Below are 16,362 nucleotides of genomic sequence, written 5' to 3'. Positions count from 1 at the left end.
TTCCTCCTCTTCTTTGTCTTCGACCCACAGTAGCTGAATTTCCACCGACGCCCTGCAGGTTAGCAGTGCCGGGGGCGGGCGTTGTTAACCCGGGCCACGACCGATCCGGTATGGGATTCTTTAGATGAACGCTCATATTTGTTTGGCACAGTTTTTACGCCGGATGCCCTTCCTGACGCAACCCTCTGCATTTATCCGGGCTTGGGACCGGCCTACAGATTGCACTGGTTTGTGCCCCCCATAGGGCTGCATTCAATGATGACAAAAGTACTTATAATTAATGCGACTTCTGGTGCTTCATACTTCGTTATATTCAAATTCATGGAAGCATTGAGACTTCCGTCTATCGTGAAAGTAATTCAATTTGATGTGCCATCAAGATGGTGCTATGGTGAATGGTTCTTGCCGACAAAGGCATGTCTTTTATTTGTTTGATTATCTTGTTTTTTATCTGAAGTTCGAAAAATGTTTACTGGCAACACTGAGGACAATGCTTTGGCATACTCCCCATCTGTGAATGTAGACACACAACAGAACCCTCCATCTCCACAAAGGCTGTCCATTTTTGTTTAAAACTTCAGTACTCATATTTTTTTCTTGGAGCGAACTTTGTCAAAAGTATTTCCAGAATTAGTTGTTCCGACACGATCGGCGTTCGACCCGCAGCCTGTGGACTACAGAAACCCCACAAGGACAAACTGTCTCTGCGTCATTTGTGTTGCCTGCCGCCCCAAAGTACGGAAAACCCACAATGATAAACCTTCTCTGCATCATTTGCGTTGCCCGCATGACAGAAATCACATGTACAGTATGTCATTATGAGGGCTCCGCGAGTCATATGCAACCATTAAAAGAGCCAGGTATGGCTCGCGAGCCAAAGGTTCCCGACCCCTGCTGTGGGAGCATTGGATGATGGAAGGAGGGCACAGGTTCCGGGCGACTTATACTCCAGTGCGACGTATATATGTTTTTTTTCCTTCTTTTTTTATGCATTGTATGGCTGGTGCGACTTGTACTCCGGAGCAATGTATAGCCCAGAAAATACGGTAATGTAAAAAGTTCTCAAGATATCATTTCTGTAGCTTTCTGTAGAAATCTTTTATACAGCAATCTATTGGCCCTATCACCTAGCACCATCACACAACTGTATTTACTGGACTATAAGTCGCTCCGGAGTACAAGTCGCACCAGCCATAATATGCATAATAAAAAAGGGGAAAACATATTTAAGTTGCATTTTTGGGGGGAATTTATTTGATAAAATCCAACACCAAGAACAGACGTCATTTAAAATTTTAATGAATAATTTAAAATAGAAATAGAATAGATGCAACAACAGGCTGAACGGTATGCTTACGTTACATGACACAGCAGAAAACGTGCCTGGTATGTTAACATAAAACATTAAGTGTTATTCAGATAACTACAGCATAGATGACATACTAAGAAGTTTACCTCAACCATCAATATCACTTCAAATACCCAGTAACTAAAATCCAATGAAATCTTCATCCTCGGTGTAACTTTTCATCAACTATGCTAACTCTGGAGGTAGAACATGCAGCCCTTCCTCTTCTACGTCACTTACGTCAGACTCACCGTCACTTGCAGCTACAACTAGCCTATTCCAGCCTTTCTGAATCCCAACAGGATGGTTTTGGTTGTCATGGAAGCCCATACTTTATCGAGCCATCCAATGACTTCCAGGAAAGTTGCATGGCGGATTCACCCGGAAGCTGTGCTCTTCATCCGTCATCCACTCCTCCCACAGGTTACGCAAGACTGCTTTAAAGCTGCGATTCATGGAGCTATCAAATGGTTGGAGTATTTTGGTTTAAGCTTCCAAGGGATGGTAGCAGGTACGGAGTTGAAAACATTGTATTTATTTTTTAACTGTGGCGTGATCTGCGGTTGCATGCTATTGATACATTACAAGCAGAGCTTTTCGTGCACTACTTGCATCTTGCAATCTGCAAAATATGATTTTTTTCTTCAATGCCATTTTTGTTCAGTCCTTCTCAGTTGTTATAAGTTACAGCTAATGTTGAAATGCTGAATTTTCTGAAGTACAGAAGTAGCACTTACAGATACATGGGTCTAGTGCGCCCTCTTACAGTTGTTAGTGCGAAAATAACCGATAAGCGACTCGGAAAATGGATGGATGTAATAATGTGTTAATAATTTCAAATATAAGTCGCTCTGGAAAATAAGTCGCAAACCCAGAAACTAAGAAAAAAGTGCGATTTATAATCCGGAAAATACGGGAGTTACATTGGGTATAATAATAAATCTGGGGTTCCTAATAAAAAGTTGTCACTCGTACATTTCAAGATAAGTAATATTACTTCAGCTTTAAGTTCAAGCCTCTGGCCTAATGAAGGTTAAACTGAAATACACTTAATGGAGAAAAGTTACTTCTTTGGAACCGCCTGCATGGTTTTGACAGCCAACAGTGCCAAAAGAATTAACCATATTGACACCAAATAAACTAAACCTAACATATTCCAACTAAATTTGATGTTATTATGTTTCACAATCCCCTCCTCGAGCCGTCACCTTATCATGTTGGAGGGGTTTGTGTGTCCCAATGATCCGAGGAGCTGAATTGTCTGGGGCTTGCCTGGTCACATCACCCAAGGCAAAAAGGTCCTAGGTGAGGGACCAGACAAAGTACAACTCCAAAACCCCCTATGACGAGTACAAAAATTGGATCTTGGTTTCCCTTGCCCGGACGTGGGTAACCAGGGCCCCCTCTGGAGCCAGGCCTTGAGGTGCGGCTCAAAGGTGAGCGCCTGGTGGCCGGGCCTGCACCCATGGGGCTCGGCTGGGCACAGCTTGAAAGGGTAACATGGGTCCCCCTTCCCATGGGCTCACCACCTGTGAGAAGCGCCATACGGGTCGGGTGCGATGTGACCTGGGCTATGGCAATCTGATTCCCGGGTACAGAAACTAGCTCAAGGGACATGAAATGTCATCTCTTTAGCAGGGAAGGAGCCTGACTTGGTGCGTGAGGTTGAGAAGTTCCGACTAGATATAGTATATTGCATTTGAATTTTCAAAGGTTGCTTTTTTATGCTGAATTTAACAACATTGAAAAGTTAAATTGAAATACAGCTATTGAAAATGTGATCACTTTAAAATAACAATATGAATTTTAAAATGTAGTCAAAATATGTATTCAAAAATACAACATAACATTTTCAATGGCATTTTTCCTTCAAATCCTAGTGGCACATATTTACTTCCATAGACCATGACTACTTGACTGGACGGTCAACCTGACCGCAGTTTATAAGAACATATACTGTTGCTCCCAAAATCAAAACAACACCAACCTGAAGTCCAAAAATGATTTTACTGGTATTGATGAAACAGTACAATACTGCATGAGCTAGCTGGCATTTTGTTCTAGCAGCTAGCTTAGTCCAGTGACAACCCAGCAGGCTCGCGACAGCTGGCAGAGTACTTTTCCAATGTAGTATAATAAACTAAATATAAAAAAATAAAATTAATCAATACACTTTGATGCTGACAGCCTGACGTGGTTGCAGTTGCAACTGATCCATATTTGACAAACCATGCTTGCTCAAATGCATGGGGACACGTTAACTAGTTGCGATAGTAGCTGTGACATAAAAGGAGGTACAATAATACGTCACATTCGTGACATTTGCACACAGAATGACCTACAAATGGCTGCTTATAATGTAATGAAGAAAATTTATGAGTAATTACCTCAGTAAAATAAAAAGATATTTACAATTAAATAGGACATTTTGACTTCTTGGTTTTACTGTTGCTTTATAAACTAACAAATGTTTTGACTGTCTTGTGTTTAGGTGAAATCAGATACATCAGATGGAGAAATAAAATTGAACAATGCCACAAGACGGCTGCAGCAGCTTAATGAGGAAGTGTCACTGCTTAGAGACAAAACTCTGAATGGCACACTCATCAGTGAACTCACTATTCAGGATGCAACAAGCATAAGACAAATAGTCAAAGAGGCGAAAAAGGTACATTAAACATAAAGTTCACCTAAGCTTGGCTCCTGTATAAAAATTGATCCTACAATAAAAGGACCATGACATTTCATTTGCAAATCACCATTTATCCTTTTCTTTTCATCATGAAGGACATCGACTCCGAACTTAAGGACAAGTACTCCACTGTAGCGCATCTAATTGATCTAAAGGGGAATGCTGTTGCTAATGCAAATAAGAGGGCAGAATTATTGCAGCAAGAAGCCAAGGAGCTGCTGTTGCAAGCCAGTGACAAGCTGCAGATTCTCAAAGGTGACAGTCTATTTACTTTGTAGTGATCGAATGCTCATCAGAAGACCTATCAGTCAGCGGTTCTATATGAATTGCATTACCATCTATTGCAGTTCTTGTGCAGCAACAGGACTACATTTCTTTTGAGCCGTAGTTACCAATTTTCCCCCTAAATCGAACATTTTATAACCCCTATGATAACCACACAAATTGGATCTTGGTTTCCCTTGCCCGGACACGGGTCACCGGGGCCCCCCTCTGGAGCCAGGCCTGGAGGTGGGGCTCGAAGGCGAGCGCCTTGTGGCCGGGCCTGCACCCATGGTGCTTGGCCAGGCACAGCCCGAAAGGGTAACATGGGTCCCCCTTCCCATGGGCTCACCACCTGTGAGAGGGGCCTTAGGGGTCGGGTGCAATTTGAGCTGGGTGGTGGCCAAAGGCATCGACCTTGGCGATCCGATCCCCGGCTACAGAAACTAGCTCTAGGGACATGGAATGTCACCTCTTTGGCAGGGTAGGAGCCCGAGTTGGTGCGTGAGGTCGAGAAGTTCCGACTAGATTTAGTCAGACTCACCTCTACCCACCACGAGGGCTCTGGCATCTTCTTGACAGGGGTTGGACTCTGTTCCACTCTGGAGTTGCCCACAGGGTGAGAGGCCGAGCAGGTGTAGGTACACTTGTACCCGGCTCGGGGCCTGTACGTTGGGGTTTACCCTGGTGGATGATAGGGTAGTCGCCCTCCGCCTGCAAGTAGGGGGACGGGCCCTGACTGTTGTTTGTGCTTATGCGCCAAACAGTAGTGCAGAGTACCCACCTTTTTTTGGAGTCCTTAGAGGGAGTGCTGGAGAGCGCCTCCTCTGGCGACTCCATCATTCTACTGGGGGACTTCAATGTCCAGGTGGGCAATGACATTGAGACCTAGAAGCGTGTGATTGGGAAGAACGACCCCCCCCCCCCGCCCCCTTCCCGATCAGAACCCAAGTGGTGTTCTGTTACTGGACTTCTGTGCTCATCACGGATTGTGCATAACAAACACAATGTTCAGACATAACGGTGTTTACATGTCCAATTGGCACCAGGACACCCTCGGTCGCAGTTCGATGATCGAGTTTGTGGTCGGGTCATCGGACGTGCAACTACATGTCTTGGACACTCAGGTGAAGAGAGGGGCGGAGCTGTCAACTGATGGCTCCGATGGTGGGGGAAGATGCCAGTCCGACGTGACAGGCCCAAACGTATTGTGAGAGTCCTCTGGGAACGGCTGGCAGATACCCCTGTCAGAAGGAATTTCAACTCCCACCTCCGAAAGAACTTTGCTCACATCCCAGAGGAGGCGGGGGACATTGAATCCGAGTGGACGATGTTTCGTGCCACCATTGCTGAGGCGGCCGCCCGGAGCTGGGGCCGTAAGGTGGTCGGTGCCTGTTGTAGCGGCAACCCACGAACACGTTGGTGGACACCAACAGTGAGGGATGCTGTCAGGCTGAAGAAGGAGTCCTATCGGGCATTTCTGGCCTGTGAGACTCCTGAGGCAGCTCATAGGTATCGGCTGGCCAAGAGGAATGCTGCTTCGGTGGTCGCTGAGGCAAAAACGCGGGCATGGGTGGAGTTCGGTGAGGCCATGGAGAGGTCTATTCAGGGGTGCTGGAAAGGAGGGTCCATCTGGAAGTCAAATCTCGGATTCAGGAGGGACAATGAGGTTTTCATCCTAGTGGAACAGTGGACCAGCTCTACACCCTCGGCAGGTTCCTCAAGAGTCCATGTGTTTTGTGGACTTGGAGAAGGCGTTCAACCGTGTTCCTCGGGGAGTCTTGTGGGAGGTTCTTTGAGAGGATAGGGTACCGAACCCCCTGATACGAGCTGTTCGGTCCCTGTACGACCGCTATCAGAGTTTGGTCCGAATTGCCGGCAATAAGTCGGACTCGTATCTGGTGAGAGATGACTCCGTCAAGGCTGCCCTTTGTCACTGATTTTGTTCATAGCTTTTATGGACAGAATCTCTAGGCGCAGTCGAGGCATAGTGGGTGTCCAGTTTGGTGGCCTCAGCATCGCATCTCTGCTCTTTGCAGATGATGTGGTTCTGTTGGCTTCATCAAGCCGTGATCTGCAGCTCTCACTGGAGCGATTCGCAGCCGAGTGTGAAGCGGCTGGAGTGAGAATCAGCACCTCTAAATCCGAGACTATGGTCCACAGTCAGAAAAGGGTGGTGTGCCCTCTCCAGGTCGAGGATGAGATCCTTCCCCAAGTGGAGGAGTTCCAGTATCTTGGAGTCTTGTTCACGAGTGAGGGAAGAATGGAGCGGGAGATCGACAGATGGATCGGTACAGCGTCTGCAGTGATGCGGACTTTGTATCGGTCCGTTGTGGTGAAGAGGGAGCTAAATCAAAAAGCGAAGCTCTCAGTTTACCAATCTACATTCCTACCCTCACCTATGGGCATGAACTGTGGGTTGTGACCAAAAGAACAAGATCCCGGATACAAGCAGCCAAAATGAGTTTCCTCCGCAGGGTGTCCGGGCTCTCCCTTAGAAATAGGGTGAGAAGCTCAGTCATCCAGGAGGGGCTCAGTGTCCAGCCGCTACTCCTCCGCATTGAGAGGAGACAGATGAGGTGGCAGGGGCATCTGATTCGGATGCCTCCCTGACGCCTCCCTGGTGATGTGTTCCAGCCATCTCCCACTGGAAACAGACCCCGAGGATGACCCAGGACACGCTGGAGAGATTATGTCTCTCGGCTGGCTTGGGAACGCCCCGGGATCCCTCCGGAAGAGCTGGAAGAAATGGCTGGGGAAAGGGAAGTCTGGGTATCCCTGCTGAAGCTACTTCCCCCGCGACTTGACCCAAAAAATCTGTAGATAATGATTGGATGGATGGATCAAACATTATTAGCATGAGCCAGAAATGCAAACAACATTAGAGGACTGAATGAGTAAAATTATGTTGGTCAGACATTCATGTTCATGAAAGACATTTAAATACATCACAGTGGCACGACTTCAGGAGCATTAAAGGAAAATTGATGTCTCCATGCAGAGCACATTGCCTCACCTTGCACTCGGTCATAACCTTTTAATTGCTTCCTTCAAAAAAAAAAAACATTGTCCCACAGTGGGAGAAAAATTGACTAATTCCATTATAAGTTTATCTTTTTTTTAATCAATAAGAATATAGAAGTATTTGAAATTGTTTTGTCAGTTTTATTTCCAATAATGCTATGGTACCTTGACATACGATTAACTTGACAGACTAGTTTTTCGAGATACGACCTACTGCCAGGACAATTTTTTACTTCCTCTTGCGACCAGAATTTGATGTATGAACAACTGCCGGTAGATGTCGCCGTGACCGTTTAGATGCTGAAACGGACAGGTTCTGCTCAGCTTTTTGAGCTTCACTTGGTCATTCCGTTTGAGTACCTCAGCTCGGTAGCATCTCTGTGCAGCTGTGTTCACATTTTGTTATTTTTCATTTACTACAAGTGAATTTTCAACGATGCGGCCCCAGAAAGCAACTGCTAAGGACAGCAGTGAGAAGAACTTGTAGTTCCAGCTTGTCTGTTTTGTTGGCAATGGATCTGGCGTTGGTAAGGTACAGGTTTGGAAGAAGTGGTCTGTGTGGGTTCTTTAGCCTGAGCAGGTGGCCGGACTGAAGGCCCCACTTCTGTTTCCCCTCCACTTGCTCCGCTTTGCTCGCCTGACAACAATCGACGGCGAGTCTGGCGGTCTCGTGTTTGTGTTGAAAGTGGCTCGAGACTTGCTGTTTTTTCGGTATCCAAGATCTAAAAGTTCATGGCGGGTGTATCAGAGTCGTGCCCAGGCATACGTGAGCAAAGTGTCCCAATAATCTCAAATACAAAAAGAAGCACTGATAGGGAGAGCTGTAACCTGAAGTGTCCTTGCACACCACAATCATCCATTCTATGATAAAATTTAGGCACTTGTTTGTTTTTCCAGATTACTAGAATTGTTTTCTTAGCAGTAGTTAATAATTCATGAAAACTCAATTTACCTTAGGGCCGGTGGACGCACTTTAGCTGAGGTTGGGCTGCAGATGCACTTTTACATGCAGTTTAAATTAGAAATAAAAATAATAAATCCAATCTTCTCAAACACATTTCTTATTTTTTCAACACAAAATAAGATGAACAAGGACGCTGGTTTAAATTTCAGTCACTGAAAAAAATTTCTCTGCTTGTATCAAGCTAGTTGATATCTCGCCCGAGAGCCATATGCCCCAACGTGATCGGTAGGTTTATCAGCTCCGCACAAATTGTAAAAGTGCCATACATAAAAAAACTCGCGGGCTGGATGAACACACTTTTGTATTAAGGTGGGGGACACAAAATATCGTCATATGAGCTGTAAAGGCCCGCCGGGCCGACAGTTTGAGCCCCCAGGTATACAGTGTTCTCTTGTTTAATGTGGGGGGTTACATTCCCAAAAAGTGAAATCTGTGGAGGAGAAATGGATTTTTTTCTTTTTTTTTTGTTTCCAGGATGTTCTTTTTTTCATTTATCTTCTTCTTCTTTTCCTTTCGGCTTGTCCCGTTAGGGGTCGCCACAGCTAACCCCAACTGCCCTCATGTCTTCCCTCACCACATCCATAAACCTTCTCTTTGGTCTTCCTCTCGCTCTTTTGCCTGGCAGCTCCATCCTCAGCACCCTTCTACCAATATACTCACTCTCTCGCCTCTGAACATGTCCAAACCATCGAAGTCTGCTCTCTCGAATCTTGTCTCCAAAACATCCACATAACATACCAGACACCTTCCGCCAGCTGTTCCAACCTGCTTGGACCCGTTTCTTCACTTCCTTACCACACTCACCATTGCTCTGGATTTTTGACCCTAAATACTTGAAGTTGTCCACCCTTGCTATCTCTTCTCCCTGTAGCCTCACTCTTCCCCCTCCACCTCTCTCATTCATCCAGATATATTCTGTTTTACTTCGGCTAATCTTCATTCCTCTCCTTTCCAGTGCATGTCTCCATCTTTCTAATTGTTCCTCTGCATGCTCCCTGCTTTCACTGCACATCACAATATCATCTGCGAACATCATGGTCCAAGGGGATTCCAGTCTAACCTCATCTGTCAGCCTATCCATTACGACTGCAAACAGGAAGGGGCTCAGAGCTGATCCCTGATGCACGCATGAAGTACCACAGTTCCTCTCTTGGTACTCTGTCATAGGCTTTCTCTAGATCCACAAAGACACAATGTAGCTCCTTCTGACCTTCTCTGTACTTTTCCACAAGCATCCTCAAGGCATCTGTGGTACTCTTTCTAGGCATGAAACCATACTGTTGCTCGCAGATACTTACTTCTGTCCTGAGTCCAGCCTCCACGACTCTTTTCCATAACGTTATTGTGTGGCTCATTAACTTTATTCCTCAATAATTCCCACAGCTATGAACATCGCCTTTGTTCTTATAAATGGGAACTAGAACACTTTTCCTCCATTCTTCACGCATCTTTTCTCCCGCGACTATTCTGTTGAATAAGTTAGTCAAAAACTCCACAGCCATCTCTCGAAATTGCTTCCATACCTCCACCGGTATGTCATCAGGACCAACTGCCTTTCAATTTTTCATCATTTGTACTGCCTTTTGAACTTCATCATTGCTTGTCATTGCCACTTCCTGGTCCTTCACACTTGTTTCTTCTACTCTTCCTTCTCTGTCATTTTCTTCATTCATCAACTTCTCAAAGTATTCTTTCCTTTTATTTAGCACACTACTGGCACCAGTCAACAAATTTCCATCTCCATCCTAAATCACCCTTACTTGCTGCACATCCTTCCCATCTCTATCCCTCTGTCTGGCCAACCTGTAGAGATCCTCTTCTCCTTCTTTCGTGTCCAACCTGGTGTACATCTCTTCATATGCCTCTTGTTTAGCCTTTGCCACCACTACCTTTGCCCTACGTCGCATCTCCATGTACTCCTTTCGCCTCTCCTCAGTCCTCTCAGTGTCCCACTTCTTCTTCACAAATGTCTTTCCTTGTATGACTCCCTGTATTTTGGGGTTCCACCACCAAGTCTCCTTCTCCCCTTTCCTACCAGAAGACACACCAAGTACTCTTCTGCCTGTCTCTCTAATTACCTTGGCTGTTGTAGTCCAGTCTTCCGGGAGCTTCTGCTGTCCATCGAGAACCTGTCTTACCTCTTTCTGAAAGGCCGCACAACATTCTTCCTTTCTCAGCTTCCACCACATCGTTCTCTGCTCTACCTTTGTCTTCTTAATCTTCCTACCCACCACCAGAGTCATCCTACACACCACTATCCTATACTGTCGAGTTACACTCTCCCCTACCACTACTTTACAGTCAGTTATCTCCCTCAGATTACATCATCTGCACAAAATATAACCCACCTGCGTGCTTCTACCTCCACTCTTGTAGGTCACTATATGTTCCTCCCTCTTCTGGAAATAAGTGTTCACTACAGCCATCTCCATCCTTTTTGCAAAGTCCCCCACCATCTGTCCCTCAAAGTTCCTTTCCTGGATGCCATACTTACCCATCACTTATTCATCGCTCCTGTTTCCTTTACCAATATGTCCATTACGATCTGCACCAATCACAACTCTCTCGCTGTCTGGGATGCTCAGAACTACTTCATGTCGTTCCTTCCAGAATTTCTCTTTCAACTCTAGGTCACATCCTACCTGTGGGGCATAGCCGCTAACCACATTGTACATAACACCCTCAATTTCAAATTTTAGTCTCATCACTCGATCTGATACTCTTTTCACCTCCAAGACATTCTTAGCCAGCTCTTCCTTTAAAATAACCCCTACTCCATTTCTCTTCCCATCTACTCCGTGGTAGAATAATTTAAACCCTGCTCCCAAACTTCTAGCCTTACTACCTTTCCACCTGCTCTCTTGGATGCACAGAATATCAACCTTTCTCCTAATCATCATGTCAACCAACTCCTGTGCTTTTCCTGTCATAGTCCCAACATTCAAAGTCCCTACACTCAGTTGTAGGCTCTGTGCATTCCTCTTTTTCTTCTGACGCTGGATCCGGTTTCCTCCTCTTCTTTGTCTTCGACCCACAGTAGCTGAATTTCCACCGACGCCCTGCAGGTTAGCAGTGCCGGGGGCGGGCGTTGTTAACCCGGGCCACGACCGATCTAGTATGGGATTCTTTAGATGAACGCTCATATTTGTTTGGCATAGTTTTTACGCCGGATGCCCTTCCTGACGCAACCCTCTGCATTTATCCGGGCTTGGGACCGGCCTACAGATTGCACTGGTTTGTGCCCCCATAGGGCTGCATTTCTTTTTTTTTTTTTCATTTATTATGCATGTTTTATTTAACAGTTCTTTTTCAACAGGGTTTTTTTTTTCATTTACAGTTTTTTTATCATTTACTATATGTTTTTTCAAATACAGTACATTTATTTTCATTTATTATATCGTTTTTATGGCTGGTAAACCACTAGCCACACTATAAACCTTTCTCTGGCAGGGATTAAGATTTTGTCACATTTCTCTTATTTAAACACTCTCAAAGTTAAAAGCTTGTTAAATACAAAAAAAACTACACTACTGTAGTTTACAATGAAAGCAAAGATCAAAACCTGTTTGAGGGCAAACATTTATTTGAGAAATGAATATAGAAACATCCCTCCATCCATTTTCTTCTGCTTCATTGTGGAGGAAGACCTGGACCGGCATTTCCCTATCAAAATAAAAATATTCAGATTTTTAGAAAGGACAAATTTTAATGACCAATACGTGAGGTTGGACACACACAAGAAATTAATAGTGACTCTGGTGTATTTTACAGTTCCACAGGCAGACTGGTGCGCCTCTGCTGTAGCATCTTTTTTCCTGCTGAAGCACCTTCGCGGTAAAAAATATAGCGAGCCGTGCTTGCCGCTCTTTTTTCTTCTTGCTCAGAATATTCTTAGAAATAGACATGACACTTTTGGTTATGTTTGAGACCTGTAATGAACAAAATAGCAAAGGATAACATTCTTGTGCAGTCCACTCAAGTACATTGGCCATGGTTGTCCAGCGATCAAGTGTTCGTCCATCCTCTTCGTCTTTCTCAACACTTCTATCCTCTTCTTCCACTTCAGCACTAAAGAGCCATACTAGTAGCATCGAAAAACTATGTAAATTAGGTAACCTAAAAGAATTCTGTACTGTCCAAGACACTTGGCATGGAGGCGATTGATTGACAATGGTCAACTGTCCCTTTGCCAATCAGGATGCAGAACACAACGCGGGTTTTCCCTTAGCGAATCATGATACACAATATAATGTGCCTATGAAGCCTGCTACATAAAAAAAAAAAATACACACACACTGTAATAGCAAGACCGCATAAAGTGAACTCAATTGTAGCAAGGGAACACTGATTCATTAGGCAGGTCAGTTATGATTACCTCACCAAGTGTACACAATCTTGGGGAAAGTGAAATCCTAAAATTTAAAATTGCATATGCCCAATCATTTATAGCTCACTATTGCTATCATTTCACATTTCAGAGCTAGAAAAATCATTTGAGGTCAACCATCATGCCCTGGAAGTCAAGGCAGAACAGCTGGTGGACCTGGAAAACTCAGTGAAGGAGTTGCTGCAGGAGATAAGCCACAAAGTTACAGTGTACAACACCTGTTTATTCTAAGATCAAAGGATCCCTTTAGTTCAAAATAAAGACCACAATGGAAATTCCAAATTTGTACTCGGAACTAATGAATTTAATTGTTTTACCTTATGTTAATGTGTCAATCTGGTTGCTATGCAGTATATGCAGTAGATCACTTCGATGTTTTCATAACAGTAAAGCCAAATAAAAATGTAATGTCATTTATTGTAGTCGTGTCATTTATTTCACAATTTTTTATTTATTTCACTGTTAGAATTTGATTGATAAATAATTTGACTGCATGCAGCACGGTGGAGAAGCTGTAGAGCATTGGCCTTACAGTTCTGAGGACCGGGGTTCAAATCCCAGCCCCGCCTGTGTGGAGTGTGCATGTTCTCTCTGGGCCTACTTGGGTTTTCCTCCCACATCCCAAATACTGTACATGCATTAGTTGGAGACTCTAAATTCCGCCAATGTGAGATTGTGTGAGTGTTGTCTGTCTCCATGTGCCTTGCGGTTTGCTGGCAACCAGTTCATAATGTACCCTGCCTCCTGACAACTGGGATTGGCGCCAGCACTCCCATGACCCTCGTGAGGGTAAGTGGCTAAGACAATGGATGGATAGACTGCAAGAATTAAGTTCTACACGTATGGCCAAAAGCTTGGAATCAGCATTCATTTTATTTATTCATTTATTTATTTTATGTTCTATTTGAAATATAGTCCAGGATGAAGTGATCCCGCTACTTACCAAATTCATCTGTTCCTGAAGTCATTTTGTAATATGAAACTTTCGTAAGTAGAAACACATTTTAGAAGTAAATAGCCTAATCCATTCCGTGCTACCCAATAGGGGGTCGCGCTCGATTGGGCCACATGTACTAAGTGACAGGATGTGCATTATGGCAAAAGATTGACGTCCCTCCTAGCCAATGTGATACCAGTAAGACACTCCAGCTGTGGCCAATGGGAGAGGAGCTCTATCACGCTGCTTTCAAACCAAGATACAGTACAGGATGTTTACGCTTGGTGGAATCAAGCACCATTTTTTCCTTTCGTGTCCTGAATTTCCTTCGGAACTTGAGACAAAAATTTTCCAGGGAGGCTTTTCGTACCGTGAATCTTCTTAGTAAAGACTTTTGTAAGTAGATATACAAATGTATTTCTTCATCTTGATTTTGCCATCATATTAACTGATTTTAAATAATTCATGCAATAAATTTTAACTTGAGGTTGTTCAGCCACTTACATAGCTTCACAAAGGTAACAATTTTTCCCAGACTGAAAATAAAATACAAAATCATCCTTGGCTGCTGCAGGAAATTGAAGTGTCCTGGAATTGGAAGTTAATGTCATTAATGTCTTTTGTTGTCCCTTATATATTGTAAGTTTTCCAAGTAACCACAAATGACAGCAAACTCAAGACAGCCATCCGTCACCCTGTCATGTTCAAGGACTCTTGTGCCTCTGGTGTGCCCAGTGATGTTTCATTCGTGAATTCATCTTTTTAGTTGACAACCTCAACTGAATGTTTATGAAATTACACATTATTTTAGCTTGGCCGCTATAAAGCAAGCAAGTCAGCTGGGAGAAGAAACAGAACTCCTTGAGCGTTCTGTTACTCAATTCTGAATCCTCAGTGACTACCCAATGAGCAGCCAGAGTGTGAGCAGGAATGGAACTTCATTCAACGTACTGCCATATGATTTGCAATTTGCCAGTGTTGTCACTCATTTCGATGAATGACCAATGAGCAGCCACCATCCGGCAGCTGTGCAGATGGGTGAGGGACTTAAGTGAACTGGTGTACTGACAAACTGAAGACTGATTTGTCCAGTGAAAAAATGTACTGAAAACCCAAAGAGTGATAGACCAAATTATTTGTTGGTTGAACTTTGTTTGTGGCCCATTAAGGATCGATGTACTCGTATGATGAGTGATTCGTTTTGTGTAAGGAATGACGCACAATGCAGTGAACATACTCCAGTGATTTTAACCCCAAATCCTGACATCCTTACGGGGATAGCTTTCACTAGCACCCATTTCTTCAAGCTAACTGCAAATGTTGCATGTTCATCCATCTTCTACCAGTTATACGATGAGCCACCACGGCCCGGTCGCGAGCGTTGTCGTCGCTCACTGAAAGAAGGATTACGTCGTCCCCCCCAAAGTATTTTTTTTTAATCGCTCTAGACACACCTACCTGTCATTTGGAACCCACGAAGCTCTTGTCCTTTGCACTCGTGCAATCAATTTTTCACGACGAACCAGGTATTTTGGAAAATTGTGAAGACTAAATCCATCCTCCCAAGTGTTCGAGCAATATTCAGCAATACGAGCCGGCATTTTGGCTAACAACGAAGGAACAAAGAGCTACCTTCCCGCATTTAAAAGTGGTATAAACACACAGCCCGCCTGAGTCGGTGTCTGCAAATAAAATTACTTCCCGCTTTTCCAAAACAAATCGCTTGAGAGGATTTTCATGGCAGGAATTACAAAAAGCCGTTTATGTCAAAATCATGTTGTGTGGTGAAAAACAGATGGGTCCATTCCGGCTGCCTTTATTTATTTATTTTTTTAAATGAAAAACACTAAAAATCATACTTTTAGTGTCTGTTGGACTTTAAGGTTTTGGAGTGGCCAGGTCAAAGTCCAGATTTAAATCCAATTGAGATACTATGTTGTGACTTTAAACGGGCAGTTCATGCTCGAAAATCCCCCAATATGGCGGAGTTCAAAAAATTATGGTTAGAAGAGTGGGAGAAATGTCATCCGGAGCGATGTGAAAGACATCACCAATCATCGCAAACACTTGATTTCAGATATTGCTGCCAAGGGCGGCAAAACCCATTATTAGATTCAGGGTCAATTACTTTTTCACGGAGGGTCAGAGAGGGTGTTTTGTGTGTGTGTGTGCGCCTGAATAGATTTAATCGTCCTTTGAAACTGGATTTTGAATTTGTGGTTGTGAGTGATTAAAATTGGTTTGATGATTTGTAACTTTTCTGTGTGATAAATATGCAAAAAAAATATTGAAATCAGGAGGGGGACAACTGCTTTTCCACGGCACTGTAATTGTGAGTCATCTGCATAGCTATGATAGTCAAAATGAAAGTTCTGAAGATATTGACCCAAGACTAGCATTTATAGGCTGAACAGGTGGGGTCCAAGAACTGACCCGTGAGGGACTCCTTAGGTCATTGCTATTTGTTGAGATTGTGCGCTTCCTTTCCTCCACGTAGGAACTGAACCATTTATGGACCATTCAATTTAGTCCTACCCACGTGCCAGTCTTGCAACTTCAAAGAGGTAGCACTAGACAATAGTCCCAACAACACGACACACCAATCACCCCAAAGGCACACAAACATAATGGACTATACACCACCATGGATGCATTTGGGAAAAGTACGGTTTTAAAAGAACACAATGTATCCCTCATTTATCATGTAATCATTTTTTTAATATAATAAAAGGGTTTTTTAAAATTTACA

General features: G+C 43.9%; 2 protein-coding genes across 5 annotated transcripts in view; one reads left to right on the top strand and one right to left on the bottom strand.

Moving 5' to 3' along the window:
• Nucleotides 1-13,635, top strand: part of lamb1a (laminin, beta 1a) — a 104,504-nt gene extending 90,869 nt beyond the window's left edge. For 3 of the 4 annotated variants that reach the window (XM_061823597.1, XM_061823598.1, XM_061823596.1), the window contains 3 exons: nucleotides 3,840-4,016; nucleotides 4,136-4,295; nucleotides 12,768-13,635. In XM_061823597.1, the coding sequence (XP_061679581.1) occupies nucleotides 3,840-4,016; nucleotides 4,136-4,295; nucleotides 12,768-12,907 (477 nt within the window). In that variant the 3' untranslated portion in view covers nucleotides 12,908-13,635. Of the gene's footprint in view, nucleotides 1-3,839; nucleotides 4,017-4,135; nucleotides 4,296-12,767 lie in introns of those variants that run through there. The other variant, XR_009795512.1, reaches the window with a different exon arrangement.
• ska1 (spindle and kinetochore associated complex subunit 1) overlaps nucleotides 11,407-16,362 on the bottom strand; it is a 56,477-nt gene continuing 51,521 nt past the window's right edge. The window contains exon 7 of the mRNA XM_061823606.1: nucleotides 11,407-11,952. Within this exon, the coding sequence (XP_061679590.1) occupies nucleotides 11,870-11,952 (83 nt within the window). The 3' untranslated portion in view covers nucleotides 11,407-11,869. The remainder of the gene's footprint in view (nucleotides 11,953-16,362) is intronic.

The sequence above is a fragment of the Syngnathoides biaculeatus genome, chromosome 6 (genome assembly GCF_019802595.1).
Source record: "Syngnathoides biaculeatus isolate LvHL_M chromosome 6, ASM1980259v1, whole genome shotgun sequence".
Lineage (NCBI taxonomy): Eukaryota > Metazoa > Chordata > Actinopteri > Syngnathiformes > Syngnathidae > Syngnathoides > Syngnathoides biaculeatus.
Note: the sequence above shows the minus strand (reverse complement) of the source record. Positions and strands in the feature narration are given on the sequence as shown.